This window comes from Cibotium barometz, chromosome 3 (genome assembly GCF_041138505.1).
Source record: "Cibotium barometz isolate CiBa-2024 chromosome 3, ASM4113850v1, whole genome shotgun sequence".
Taxonomy (NCBI): domain Eukaryota; kingdom Viridiplantae; phylum Streptophyta; class Polypodiopsida; order Cyatheales; family Cibotiaceae; genus Cibotium; species Cibotium barometz.
Genome location: NC_141048.1, coordinates 18588210 through 18603875, shown reverse-complemented (window position 1 = coordinate 18603875; position 15666 = coordinate 18588210). Strand labels below are relative to the sequence as shown.

General features: G+C 46.8%; 1 protein-coding gene across 2 annotated transcripts in view; it reads left to right on the top strand.

Moving 5' to 3' along the window:
- The window catches only part of LOC147639796 (FMN binding protein), a 101107-nt gene extending 89334 nt beyond the window's left edge, over positions 1 to 11773 (top strand). For both annotated transcript variants that reach the window (XM_086774109.1, XM_086774100.1), the window contains 2 exons: positions 11017 to 11081; positions 11218 to 11773. In XM_086774109.1, the coding sequence (XP_086630235.1) occupies positions 11017 to 11081; positions 11218 to 11263 (111 nt within the window). In that variant the 3' untranslated portion in view covers positions 11264 to 11773. The remainder of the gene's footprint in view (positions 1 to 11016; positions 11082 to 11217) is intronic.
- The last annotated feature ends 3893 nt before the right edge of the window (positions 11774 to 15666 follow it).

Below are 15666 nucleotides of genomic sequence, written 5' to 3'. Positions count from 1 at the left end.
CTCCAAGAGCATCACCTTTCCGAGGGGTTCACCCGCCGCTGTGCAAAGATTTTACCAGGCAAGAGTCACACTTTTTGGTCTCCATCCTTTGGCCCGTCAGGGACGTAGGGACGAGTAGTATTTCTGTCAGGGAACAACTTTTGCCGGCAGTGACAGGCTCAGGAGTCATAGTTCCGGGGCAAGCACAACGGGTTACCATTTTTATTGGTGAGGATTGCGTTGGCTTCCTCAATATCTATGCCCCAAACGTCGCTGCAAGTAGAGCCCTCTTTTGAAGCACAATCCGGCAAGCCCTTCCCCAGGTAGACTTTTGGTGCATGGGTGGAAATTTTAACATGATAGAGGCAACAGAGCGTTGAGCACAGGACCTGCCAGGTCCCTTGGAGACTGGATCGCACACAGACAGTTACCCCAGGAGGTGCAGGAGAAAGACCTGACAGGGATCCGGGGCAGAGACATGCTCAGCATTGATATCGACTCAGCTATTCCACAGGACTGGCTGACTCCTATCCTAGACCCGGACTCCCCCAGTATGGCTCGGCCTGTTTACCACAGAAAATAAAGTACACGTTTTCTAGTATTGTACGTCACGTTTCTTTAATAAAAAACGTCTATATGCTAAAAAACGTGTGCCTTAGTAGGCTTCAAAAAAAAATCGATTTGGTAAGGTTCAAAAAGAGTTGTCGTGTGTCGTGTGGCCATTGTCTTCTACGCACAAGCGAGTGAATCTCTCTCTCTCTATCTCTCTCTACGCACAAGCGAGTGAATCTCTCTCTCTCTATCTCTCTCTACGCACAAGCGAGTGAATCTCTCTCTCTCTCTATCTCTCTCTCACTCTCTCGCTCTCTCTCTCTCTCTCCGCTACTACCGCCCACTAGCCCTTCCGCCTCGTTGCCCCACTGGCGCTATGCTGGCCTGCCTGTCCGCTAAGCCCTGTGGTCTCTTCCCCACCCACCCACCCTTCCTTGGTCAGACCCCCAAGGCAGCAACATAACTCTCTCTCTCTCTCTCTCCTCCCTGCCTGTGGGAAGGGTTGCAGAGTAATCTCGAGGAATGGCCCCGAGTCTCCAAGAGAAACTCGAGGCCCTCGAGACGGCAATGAAGGCACTAATCAAGGAGAACAAGAAGACATCCGATTCCAACCCCAATGAGGTGAAGAACAAACTACACCGGCACATCATGGCCCTCGAAGCATGGGTCACGGACCTTGAACAGGAGAACACAGCACTCAAGGAGGAAGTGAGTGCATTGAAAGTGGACCTGGTAGCCGTCGAAGAACACCGAGAAGGAAGAAGGGAAGATCAATGACAACACTCTCACGGCCATCAAAGAAGAGATCTCCAAGGAGATCACAAAGGACATGGAGGGAAAACTCGAAGCCAAGCAGTCAAGATGGGTTGAGGTGGTGAAGAAGAACATCGGTAAAGAAGTGAGGGAGGAGACTCAAAGGGAAGAACACCAAATCATTCACACCACCATTGAGGAGGAGAAGATGAGGCATGCCCGCCGCCTCAACATTCGAGTCACAGGTATAGCCGAGACACCCAACTCCACTCCCGAGAAAGATGGACAGCTTCTATGCATGAAGCTAGGCTAGAGGGAAGAGGACCCTCTCCCCTTCACCAAGCATGGAGAGTCGGGAAAGACTCAACACGCAAACGAGCCCTCATCCTACAGTTTGCAGGAGAGACGGAGAGGGTCACCTTCATGAGGAAGAGGGTCATACTACGAGGCTTAGAGGGAGCTCCTATTTTCTTGGATGATGATCTCACGAGGATGCAGCTAGAGCATAGGAGACTTGCATGCCACGAGTCTTACACGCGAGGAGAGAAGGCAAGAAGGCCTTCTATCGAGATGGTCGAGTCATTATTGATGGCCGGCCCATGAATTAGCGGTTTGGGGCCTATGGGACACAGACCAGGCCACTGACAAAGATACACATGGCAGTATAGAACTGTAATGGTTCACTATGGGTGCAGCCTGGACAACTGGAGCATGTTATGGTGGGGAGAGACATCATACTTTTGATAGAGACACATCAGAGCCCAGAAAGAGGGCTACCTCGAGTAGAGGGATTCCAGTGGGAGTCAGCATACAGGAGGACCACACACCAGGGCACCTCGAGAGGGTCGGGGGGAGTAGCAGTTCTATTCAGACGGGAGCTACAGGGGAGACTGAGAGTGGTAGCACAGGATCCAGAGGCCAGATACATGTGGATCAGCTTACAGCTCTCAACGGACAAGGTTATATACATAGCCCTATGTTACTTTCCTCCATCAGGATCCTTTTGTGTCATTACAGAGGGCATGCCACAGGAAGAGGAGACAGGAGCCTCGCCATACACTTGTCTGTTAGAGGAGATTATGCATTATTCTACACTAGGGAAAGTATTTCTTACGGGTGACTTCAATGCCCACACACAAAGCAGATAGTGTGAGGTGTATGACTATGATGACATGGAGATCCTCCACCCTGTGGATCCAGAGGAGATAGGGGCTAGTCGGGCGCATCAGAGGAGACTGGACTGGACAGAGGACATTATGGGGACCACTTACTAGAGTTGGGAGCCAAGCATCGTCTCGTTATTTATAACGGGATGCTATAGTGGCCGGGATCAGGAGGGCTGACATGCTTCCCACATGGGGGTCATATACGGACCAGAGGGACAGTGGTAGACTACATTATGGAGTCTTTGGAGGCATCACAGCTTGTCACCTCATTCTCCATTCCACCTCGTCCTATTGGGGCAGATCATACATACTTGGCATTTTCACTAGCCGGATCACCAGTATCACCAGCCCCCCACATACGGACGCCACACACTATCATCTACTTCACACATGACATGGCAGACATATACACTGGTAGAGTAGAGGATGGGCTCCTACTCATGGATCCCCTGGCACCTATGGATACCATTACAGCCCAACAGGCATCACTCCTACACACGACTGCATTACAGAGCTTCCCACATCGTGTCCACTCAGGAGAGCCTACGAGATCTGGGACTATGCCCCAGAACAGATGGTATGATGACGAGTGCAGAGCCCTATACTCACGGCTCCGCATACAGAGAGCCTTGGGAGCCATCACAGAGCAGGAGTCGAGGAGAGAGATGAGGAGACTTACTCGCTGCAAAAGGCGGGCCTTCGCAGAGATACAGGAGCAAGAGATCTTCCATTTCTTCATGAGTAGAGATAGCCCTATCTCATGGCGGCACTTCAGAGAGCCCCAGACACCAACACCTATTGCAGACCCATAGACATGGCACACATATGCAAAGGGCCTATACCACGCCCCACAACAGCCACCTATACCTCAGCCACAGGAGCCTCGACCTACCACAGCTAGCTTCTTTACCCACTCGATGGTAAAGGAAACTATCCGCCGCCTTCAGCATGGACGGGCCGCCAACCATATGGGCCTACAGGGTGAGCATCTCATATATGTAGTAGATTCTTTGGCTCCTTTTCTTGCACACCTGTTTAATAGGGCACAGGGTTTGCCTGCGGAGTGGACGATGCACATCATTGTGCCGATCCACAAAACACGGGATATGCTCGATCCGAGCAACTACAAGACGGTTATGGTTGGCCACGTGTTGCCAAAACTCTATGCTGTAGTGTTGGAGCAAGAGCTTAGCTTATATGCTGAGCGAGTAGGTTTACGCTCATCAGGGCACGCAGGCTTCAAGAGAGCTTTCTCTACCACTGACCATGTATTCACTTTGAGATGTATGATTGATCAGGCCAGAGTGAGGAAGAGAAGGCTCTATTGCTGCTTTATGGATTTCCGCAAGGCATTTGACACAGTACCACGAGAAAGGCTCTTTCAGCGCGCCTATAGTCAGTCTCTTGGCATACCTGCAGATATGACATGGGACATCTATGCATTATATGAGCAGGTTTTTGGGCGAGTCAGATGCCCAGGAGGTATGTCCGAGACTATTGCTAGCACCATTGGTGTGAAGCAAGGATGCCCACTTTTCCCCACGCTAATTGGGTTATACATTGATGAGGTGGCTGACTTCATTACACGGGGAGGCGGAGATGGAGTTGATTTAGCCGGTACCTCAATACATATTATGCTTTATGCTGATGATATTGTATTAGTGTCTGAGTCTCCAGGAGGTCTACAGCAGCATCTACATGCACTCCATGATTTCTGCACACAGAGGGGTCTTACTGTGAACCTTGGGAAAACCTTCTCTGCAGCAACCACGCGCTTGACCATGGGTTCAGTAGCCAGAGCTAGATTGACACGGGGATATGCAGCATTGGCTATGCTAGAGAGACAGTGCCACCAGGCGCATTTTTAGGAGCCCTAGACGAAGGGGTGGCTATTTGACACATTAGTCACACCGGCACTGATGTATGGAGCAGTGGTGTGGGCGCCAAGCATTGCTACCCATTGGTGGACACTGATAGAGAGACCACAGGCCCTCATGATGGCACGCATGATACGCAGCAAACCGTCAGTACCTCATGACATTATCCAAGCAGAGTTTGCTACACCTCCTATGATGGTAGAGGCCATATTCCAGACTATATGCTTGCTAGACAGATTCAGAGAGGTGCCACAGGACAGATTGTCATACAGAGCTTTTGAGGCATCTAGACAGCTGGCCGAGGCAGGAGACAGAGGATCATGGTATGCACAGGTCACACATTGGTTCTCACAGCATGGCCTAGACATGGATCATCTACCACCATTCCAGTATGACAGGGATGCACCACATATCCGTCTCTCTCATAGTGAGAGGAACAGAGTAATGAGACAGGACCTATGGCAGCTCTATACACGAGAGACATGGATATCGCCTACACAGCCTCTTCCACCGAAGATGCTATACTACAGAGATCACTTCATGAGTATCAGTGATGATGGATTTATAGAGAGGCCTAGATACATGGAGGGCTTTTTACCACACGGCTCCCGAGTGGCTATTGGTCAGCTTAGAGTTTCATCACATCGATTGGAGATCGAGACTGACAAAGCAGCACGGATCCCCTGAGAGGAGAGGGTATGCAGATTGTGCAGAGAGCAGGTGGTGAGTGAGGGGCATTATGTATGCAGATGCAAAGCATACACAGCCATCAGAGAGAGAGAGATCCCATTTTATTCAGAGAGCCACATTCCCTATGCTAGATCTTTGAGGCAGCAGACTAGCGCATACTAGGGAGATTCATTCTATGAGGATGCTGCGCATTTTGGCCCCCCTCTCTCCAGAGGGCATGTATACGTGGGGAGCCGCTACTTGGTCGACTTCGTCAGGGCCAGCTCTAGGATACGAGACAGAGCTGGACAGCCAGGCCATCAGATTCATTGGGGGCCAGCCTCGCCTTGTTCCTTCACCGGATTTTTCGACAGTCGGCTGGACACAGGAGAGGGATTTACGATGGGAGCTCCTCAGCAGCCTCACCATATGGTTCACCCGGAGAGCCCGTTGTTTCAGGGCCTTTGAGGGGAGACTGGAGCCACCAGCAGAGACTGTTCGGGCTATCTGGCAAGAGTTGATTCACACCCTGCGAGGACAGTACGACTGCATCCGGGGCGACTCGGATCGAGCGATCTTGCGGCGCCAGGCCTTCCACACCACTTGGCGCAGCGGCCCTTTCTATACTCTACACGCGGGTACCCCCCGCTGGCACTACAGGCCACCTGTTTGGATTTTCCCCCCTCCTATTGTATGATATAGCCTCTCAGTTATTTGTACTTTTATTTGTACTTTTCTGCATCTAGGGAGAGTCTCCCTAGCTGCCTTGATTGGATCTCTGCTCTGCCTTCTTATGAGCAGGAGTGGGGTTTTGTAGCCCAATGGGCTTTGTTATAGCTAATGAAAGGATCTTTTCTCGGAAAAAAAAAAAAAACAGAATGCGAGTAGAGTAGGCCTAATGGAAAATGAATTGAATAACAAGAGAGACACTTACATACACAACACTCAGGTTTGCACCAAGCAAAAACATCACTTTTCCATTGCAAAAAGGGGGTTTTATACAACTGTAGGGCACTTTTACACCCATTTGCATATGGGATAAACTCGCACCCAAATCTCTCTCCTCTCATTACAACCTACATTAAAAACATCATACTAATCTACGAGAGAGAGAGAGAGAGAGAGCGTCTACTAAAGACCCTATGGGCCTATGAGACCAAAGTGATACAATAATGTCCATGGCATATCTCATCATGGAATGGAAAATAAAACAGAAAGAAAACATAAACATAGCTATCTCATTGGGGTGATACAAAACTGTCCATGGAAACTCATCATGGAATACTAAGAACATAGAAACATGAGAGCAACATCAGCTCCGAGTAGATGGTATACCACTCTCCAAAATATCAAGCATGGGGCTAATGAGTATGGCCGAGAGGTCTCCCTCAGCTATGTCACGTGGAAAGGTAGCTCGATAGCAGTGGAGCATGTCCTGGATTTGGAGTTGATGAGGTGATCGTGGCCGATGGGGGGGTCGAGGGCATCGGGCACGTTGGAGTGCAGAGGCTCGGTCTGAGAGGTAACTCCTCTCGGGCGGGGTAGGTGCAGAGCAGCTCGTGGAGGGTCCACAACAAGATCCACTATATCGGTGTCCTCCACCTCTTGGGTCCGGAAGAAATTGGTGATGGTTGGCTAGCAAGGGAGGGGGCGGGGTGGCAGGGGCCGAGGCTCTCTCAAGAAGGTGTCCTTGTGTCTGCGGAGCTCAAGCAGGAAGAGGCTTAGGCAACGCTGGTCCTGGAAGTCAATGATCCTGGAGAGTGGACCGAATCCCTCACGAAATAGACAGTGAAACCTGCCGCGGATCTCATAGTATACTAGGCAACGGCATATGTAATGCTCCTCCGTCTCAACCTCTGTGTGGCATAGTCGGCAGATCCTCTCCTCTTTGGGTCTCCGTATGAGCTTCTTGGCTCTGAAGATGCGCTCAGCTCTACGTGTCTCCACTCTGAGGCGATGGGATGAAACCCGTATCTGGCCAATCGCAATCCGCATGGCATGGGACATGTGAACACTCAAGTAGCCCGGCTGTTGGATGAATCCATCCTCAGTGAGAGTGAGGAAGTGATCTGTGTAGAAGTGCATCTTCGTGGGGAGCTCCGGAGGTGTGATCCATGTGCAATGTGTGTAGAGGCTGAGAAGATCTAACTGGATAACCCGGTTGGTATCCTCGTGAGACAGCCGGAGAAAAGGGGAGTCCAAACTATCTTGAAGGGGGGGGAGGCGGTCCATGCAGAGCCCATATACTGAGAACCAAGTGGAAACTAGTGCATACCATACTCTAGAGTGCCCCTCAAGTGCTAGCTGTCTGGAGGACTCCAGGGCAAGCCTCGGGTACATGTGGGGATCCATGTGACTGATGCGATGGAGGTATGTGATTGTCTGGAAGAGTGCATCCACTACCATTGGGGCTGCAACAAACTCTGCCTGGATAATCTGGTGTGGGACTGATGGTTTGCTGTGGATCATACAGGAGAACATCATGACTTGGGGCCTCTCAACTCGCTGCTAATCCTCATCGGATAAATGGCCCCTAAAAGGCTGCTCCATACATCAAGGCTGGTGTGACGAGGGTGTCAAAAAGCCAGCCCTTCGTCTTGGGCTAATGGAAATGTGCTTGGAAGCACTGCCGCTCAAGTAAGCTCAAGGCTGCATATCCCCGCGTCACTCTGGCATGTGCTGCGGGAAGCATGGTAAAGCGTGGGCCACTGAAAGGGACACCAAGGTAGACATAGGAATCTCCACAAGATCCCCTCTATATGTGAAGCTCAATCTGGATGTGAAGGGGCGAGAGGTATTGAAGACCATTACCTTGGTTTTACCAAGGTTAACAGAGAGGCCCTGCTTAGTGCAAAAGTCATGTAAGGCATCCAACTGTCTCTGAAGCCCCTCGGCTGAGTCTGAGAGGAGGAGGATGTCATCTGCATAAAGTAGTATGGGGATCAATATGCCTGGCAGTGTGGGACCAGCCCCGCCTAATCCATCAATGAAGCTCGAGATCTCATCAATGTAGAGGCCGAAAAGAGTGGGTGATAGAGGGCAGCCCTGTTTCACCGCAATTGTGCTGGAAATCTCCTGTGATGTATCTCCTGGGGCTCTCACTCGTCCGGTGACGGACTCATAGAGGGCGATGATGCTCCAAACCATGTCAGATGGGACTCCGATCTCCTGTAGACGGTGTAGGAGGCGGGCTCGGGGTACAATATCAAAAGCTTTGCGGAAATCCACAAAGTAGCAATAAATCCTCTGATGTCGTGCTCTACCCTCGATGATGGCACGGAGGGTGAAGATGTGGTCAAGGGTAGAGTAGCTCCTCCGAAAGCCAGCCTGTCTTGAGGGTATGTATCCCTGGCTCTCTGCAAATGAACTGAGCTCCGTCTCTAGCACTGATCCATAGAGTTTGGCCAATGTGTGGCCAATCATGATTGTCCTGTAGTTAGGATCAAGTGGATCTCCGGCTTTGAGGATGGGGGTGATGGTGTTGGTGGACCAAGAGGGTGGAAATCCTTCACAAAGGGCTCTATTGAACATGTAGGCTAGTAGGGGCGCCAGGGTATCATCGGCATGTGAGATGTACTCGGCAGTGAGTCCCTCATGATCCTGGGCTCGCCCATTGCGTACTCTACGAATGGCCTTGAGGACCATGCCCTTTGTGAAGAAGGTGGAGGTGGTGGGATGGGGATCTGGTGGTGGGGGTAGGGGTGGCTGATGGGGGATATGATAGAGGGAGCGTGCATAGGAGAGAGAGAGAGAGAGAGAGAGAGAGAGAGAGAGAAAGAAAGAAAGAAAGAAAGATATATTAACGTCTACGAGAGGCCAAAGTCGGCCAAAATAATACAACGGTGTTCTTCCGGTCATCGGAAGAAAAGAAAGAAAAGAAAAAGTGTGCATGTGTCTGGATACAACCATGAATCATCATGGATCGGTGGAGAGAGAGAGAGAGAGAGAGAGAGAGAGAGAGAGAGAGAGAGAGAGAGAGAGATTTTATTAACGTCTTCCAAAAGACCGAACTCGGCCTATGAGACAAATCGGTGTACCTATATGGGGTATCCTCTGTCATCCCAACAAAATGAAAAAGTACTGAACTAAAAAGCTGAATCTGGGTGTGCAATAAGTACAATGAGTGGGGGAGGGGATGGAGCTCTACTACTAGGAGAATGCAAAGCTATATGCATGGACCAGTATGCGCTGGTCTGCTGCCTCAAAGATCTGGCGTAGGGAATGCGGCTCTCTGAATAAAATGGGATATCTCTCTCTGATGGCTGTATATGTTCTGCATCTGTATACATAATGCTCCTCACTCTCAACCTCCTCTCTGCACAATCTGCATACCCTCTCCTCTCGGGGGATCCGTGCTGCTCTGCCAGTCTCGATCTCCAATTGATGTGATGAAACTCTAAGCTGACCAATAGCCACTCGGGAGCCGTGTGGTAAAAAGCCCTCCATGTATCTAGGCCTCTTTATAAATCCATCATCAGTGATACTCATGAAGTGATCTCTGTAGTATAGCATCTTCGGTGGAAGAGGCTGTGTAGGCGATATCCATGTCTCGTGTATAGAGCTGCCATAGGTCCTGTCTCAATACTCTGTTCCTCTCACTATGAGAGAGAGAGAGAGAGAGAGAGAGGGTTTTGAAGCAAGATGTTCTTAACACTCCTCGTGAGAGAAAAGGAAAAACAACCATCACTAGTTTGTACAGATATTAGTATGTGAACCTTCTGGGGAAAAACTAGTCATGATCAATAATAATGGTGCCCTCCTCAGCCAATCAAGATCGGATGGCCGAGAGAATATTTGGCCTCTGTGTTGGAAGCACGTCATGGTGTTGAAGAACCTCCTGGATCTGCATCCCTCTAGTGGATGGGAGCACGACATGGTGTTGAAGAACCTCCTGGATCTAGTGGAGGGTCTCTTTGGGGTTCAGAGACGTCTACCCGGCAAAATAGGTCGAGCTCTATTGCTTGAGGACCCCTGTAGAGCTGCGGGCCGGACTGCTAGTGTGGGTGGTGGGCTCTGATGTGGATGCATGAGGACGGAAGAAATCTGTAATAACCCTCTGAGAGAGAGAGAGAGAGAGAGAGTTATATTAGCTTCTACAAAAGGCCAAGATGACCTATGAGACCAAAAGATTACATCATGTCCAGGGAATACATCATGGGTACCAAAAATAAAAGAAAGGAACAAGAGCTGAAATGCCAAAGCTAATCCCAATACAAAGAGCGTCAAGTCTCACACCACCCTAAAATATCTTGCTTAGGGCACTGCATCATGGTACCCAATATAGTAAAGCTGAGCCGGCAAGAGAAAGTCCTATGGTGGTGGGAAATGATGGCTTTGATCCTCCTATGGTGATGTGAGCCGCGGGCCCCCCGGGGGGGGGGGGGGGGGGGTGTGGGGGGGGTTGTGTTGTGCGTCGGGCTCTTTATAGCTCAATGGCTTTGTCTAGTGTCACTCCTCTTTGCCGGGCTCCTACATCAACTTGGAGGTCGAGTGTAGTGGGTGGATGTGCTCTATTACTCGAGGACCCAATATAGTAAGCTAATCTCAATACAAAGAGTGTCAAGTCTCACACCAAATATCTTGCTTAGGGCGCTGCATCATGGTACCCAATATAGTAAAGCTGAGCCGTCAGGAGAAAGTCCTATGGTGGTGGGAAATGATGGCTCTGATCCTCCTATGGTGATGCAAGCCGCGGGGTGGTGTCGGGCTCTACATAGCTCTATGGCTTTGTCTAGTGTCACTCCTCTTGGCCGGGCTCCTGCATCAACCTGGAGGTTGAGTGTAGTCGGTGGATGTGCTCTTGGGGCTCCAATCTGGAAGAAGTCAGTGAGAGCTCTATGTGCTGGTCCTCCGGCAGGTGCAGCTGGTCTGGGCTGCAATAAGGACTCCCTGTGTCTGTGGAGCTCCAGAAGGAAGAGATTTTCATTAATGTCTACAAAAGACCAAAGGGTCTATATGAGAGAGAGTGAGAGAGAGAATCAAAAGTACTGGATTTCAGAATGATGTGTTTCTATTGGCAGATTGGATTTCAGGGTAAGCCTATTAAGCTCCGAGTTCCATTTCCAAGACCAGCTGAAGATAGAAAGTAAGTGAAAAATAATCCTAGAATTTCTGTGCACATTTCTCCAGAAAGTCTTATTTGTAGTTACAGTAGATCAAGTTGTTAAAGAAGAGATCAATGTTTTTGGCATGACTTGTTTTACGGTTTCTTGCTTGTGTAGGGATGTGAAGACATTGATCGTACAAATGGTAGAAGGTTCAAAATGATCAATACCTTTTCAAGGGCCAAGATAGGACCGAGTTCAAGGTGTATTTGAAAGTCAGCATGCCATACGTTTTCATGTCCAAATACATGAATACACCCTTACACCCATCAAAACTAGACCACGTGTCTAGACACACGTACTCAAAAACTAGTCGATGTGTCTAGACACAATACCATGTACTCGAAACTATGCACTATGTAGTTGATAGCTCAAAGCTACATATATAGGCATATCTTCAGTGACTTGGGATTTGGTGTACAATCAGAAATAGATATATGGTGGATATGTGCATTCGAAATGACCTGAGGATGGTATAGATCAGTGCAATTTGCATGATTGTTGTACATGTGAATAGAGGTTTCTAGACCTGTTAATCTTACTAAGAGGGACTAAATGCTTGGAAAATTTAATGATGTCAAAAAGCTTAATGTATGCTTATTGTTTGGAAGCATAAATCCTTTGTTCCTTAACTAAACGCCTGGAAAATTTAATGATGTCAAAAAGCTTTATGTATGCTTATTGTTTGGAAGCATAAATGCTTTGTTCCTTTCCACAGTATCAGAGGATTTTAATAGTGGAATCTAGTACCTTAAACTTATGCTACTCGACAACTATGCACAGAGGACCAAACCACTATTTCATCGTTCTCATCTCATGTGTGTTACATACCATCCATATCCACTTTCTAAATGAAATGCGTGAGATGAAAAATGGAGCTGCCCATAAGAGATCCCGAATGCATGCAAATAAAGCCCCCATAATATCTTGATGCCTCTTTTGGGACACTCGGAAGATGAACCAAGAAAAGCCATTCAGGGAAGAACCTGCAACATACATTGCATAAACAATGTTAAGTTTCCCCAGCTTGAAGGCACTCGTGTTCCAAAACACAACACACAAGAATATTTTAGCTTCATTCAGCTTTCCCTAGAGGTGTGTGGCTCTCTACTTCCATGAGATTCATAGGCAGAAAGAAGTAGAAAAATAGAAACTTGTATTGAAGTCCACGAGGGTCTATGAGGACAAGTTAATATTTATTTTGCACATTGGTCTATGAGGACAAGTTAACATTTATCTTGCACACTGGTATAAAAGCACGTTAGAAAAATGTTAACAACTATACAAATAGATGTTGAAAGTAGCCGACCATAAATGCAAGGTAATAGGGTGGCATGATAAAGCACGTGGCCTTTGTGACAAAAAGACCTATAAGTATTGATGTAGCATTTGTCCGTTCAATTTTGCAATAAGGACCTTTGGTTTGTTTTTTCGATTGGTCCATAGTGCATCTAAAAACCTCTTATGATTTTGATTACATGTCTTTATGATGATATTCAATGTGGGCCATTGCAAGTTTGTAGTCGTTTGGTGCAGGCTCTTGGAAGTCTAGTGTCTATCACGCTGATGGAAAAATCCTCCCTTCCTATGGTTTAGGACAGTGGAGCCAATGTGGAAAACATCCCTAAGCACACCTTGTCATGGGATGCCCTAGGAGCGTTATCTTCTCAAAGTAGAGGGTTTTCGGCTCCTCTTGCAATTTTGTATAGCTTGGTAGAATCACAAAGGTGGCCTAATGAGTTGTCAAGAAGCCTCTCTAGCCCTTAGTAGATTGTCCCATTATTGCCTAAAAGAGATTGTATCAAAAGTCTACTGCTTGAAGTCATCAAAGAGCTTTCTACATGAAACCATGCCAAAGTATTTCTTAAAGTCCACAACATAGTTATATACTTTCTGACACAACCCTCAAAGTCGAGATATGATTTGAATTTGAATAGTTGCACCTAAAACATGCCTCTACCGTCCAACTTGCACGTTATTTCTCTGTACAAAGGTGTAAGAAAAATTTCAAGTATCAAGGCATGAAAATGTGGCTTACTTAATTATTAATTACCTTATGGATCCATGGGGTTCCCAACCTTATGGATATAAATAATTATATTAGGTGACAAAGTATGAGGGCTTAGGGAAACCATGGCATACTTCTATGTTAAATCTAATTTGCATTGGTGCAAGGACATGCTAACCATTGTGGCATCTCTTCCATTATATATGGTAAACAAAGACGATGTCAAAGGCCTTTGAAAGTATGTAAGATAAACTGAGGAATGATTGCCGAACATTAAGCAATGCTTGTGCATTGTGGAGAGAGATAAACTTTGCAACACTCCTTAAGAGTATTTGCCAATAATTATACACATTGTCTACATTCTCAAGGAAAAGCCTCTTCTTTGGAGGATGAATGAAACTATGTCTTAAATGTGAATATTGTCACTAATGATAGCATGCCACAATTTCTCAATTAGCTTCAGATTTGTTGCTGTACAACTTATTGGTGAATGTGATGTGTAAGAGATCTATATAAATCCTTAGTTTACAAGGGAAAGATTGCAAGATAGATTGTGTTGATACATGACGCTATTCTCAAATGTAGGTAAACGTGCATGGTACATAAAGCATTATAGAGGTGAGTATGGTTCACCCCTTCTGCTTGGAGGTCAATGTAGAACTGTGTGGTCAGTAGTAGGCACTTGCCCGAGTGGCTCAGCTCGTCCACGACCCACCTTAACTAAGAGGTCATGGGTTCAAGCCCTGATACCGTAGGGTTGTGTGTGTGAGTGCCCGAGTGGCTCAGCTCATCACCACCCACCCTAACCAAGGGTGCGTTCGAGCCTTGACACCGTAGGGTTATGTGTGAGTGGTGTAGCTTTTAGCTTGGTTACATCCCATCAAAAGGAGGCTTTCAAAAAAAAAAAACTCTGTATGAGAGGGAACCTGATATAAAATGGGCTAAATTGAGTATGCACTTGGAAGACTAAAATTGATATCTGATCCACTCCCAATAGACGGAAGTGCAAAGTGAGATCTTAAATATTGTGACTAAAACCAATGGATCAACTATAGTCAACTATATTCCATAAGAAAAGCAAGTACACCGCTTTGAATGGAACCATTGATTTAGTAGCCCGTTGTAAGTGATCCACCACATGCCTTGTCCAAAATCAAACAGTTAAGTACTAATGTTTCCTTGTATCATCAAAAGTTGGGCTGTTACAATTTCATCAAGCTTGATCTGTGGGAGTCTACTTGCATATTCTTCATGATTAATTAGTCATACTTGATGATATGTAGCTCTCGCATTATAATATCCTACTGGAAGGTCATGAACCTATTGATATTCTCAGTTGGAAAATAGACATTCGCTTCGCGTTTGGGACAACCAGCCGGGGTCTTTCTTTGCTTGTTTGGGTGGAGACTGCACGCAACATGTTGAAGGCCCTAGACTGAGCTATAGCAAAGCCTGATACCTATTTACATGTTTATTCCAATGGCTACAGAACTCAATTACTCAGTGAGAGTACATGCCAATATTTCTCATCTTAATAAAAGCACTTACTCCTAAATAAAACTCTTAAGGAAAACCACTTGCCAAAGATTCTAAATATTGTCCAAATTTTGTTGAAAGGCATGTTCACATGCTTGTTCTTATTTCTTTATTTTCATAGGATTTTGAGGGTCTTGGACACATGCAAAGGTCTTCAATTATTCATTAGTTTCAATTAGTAGATACTCCTTCCCTTCAATTTTCCTTTGTTTTTTTGAGCATGCAAGGTATAGAGAGATTTTTGTGAGAAAGAGAGAGGGGCTTAAATAATTGAAGACTTCCGGATTTTGTGAGATGGGTTTCAATGTTTAAGTTCGAACTCTAGACTTTGTCTTAGGCATGTCTCCAACAAAGAAAAGACAAGCAGCTTCTGGGAGAGCAAGAAAGGGGGTAAGAAGAAGAAAGCCAATAATGAGCCTCAGCAAGATGTTCCACTAAGCCCATCAAAGGAGATCATAGAGACTTAAGATGTGGTAGACATAAATCTTGAGGAGCTAGGTTCTTCAAGCAAGGATCAAGCCAACAAGGGGAAGATGGAGGTTAAAGTTGAAGATTTGGTTCTAGACTCCATTGACACACCACATGGTGGGGACATTTTAGACTCCATCACTATGAGCAAAGGGATTGTGTCACCAAGGATACCTTTGTGTTGTTGCTTGGTCAATCCCAATGTTTGTTAGCTTAAGAATGATCTCTCAGTTCTAAAGAGAGCTTTATAATCTCTCAGTTCTAAAGAGAGCAATTGAGATAGAGGGGTATGTTGGCCTCTTTATCCTCTCTGTGAGTATACCTGATGTGACCACCAAAGAGGTAGACGATGAGAACAAGTCCAGCATTGGATTCTTGTGAATGATGAGCTTGAGAGTGAGATACAAGGTGATCCAAAGTGGGGATTCCTTTTCAACAAAATGATGCTTTTTTGGGAGGGTAACCATAGGAATGCTTCATGGATGCAAAGAATTGGCAAGGTTTTTGTTAACAACAAGGGTCGTCACATCAGAGTTCACGTACATATCATTGCA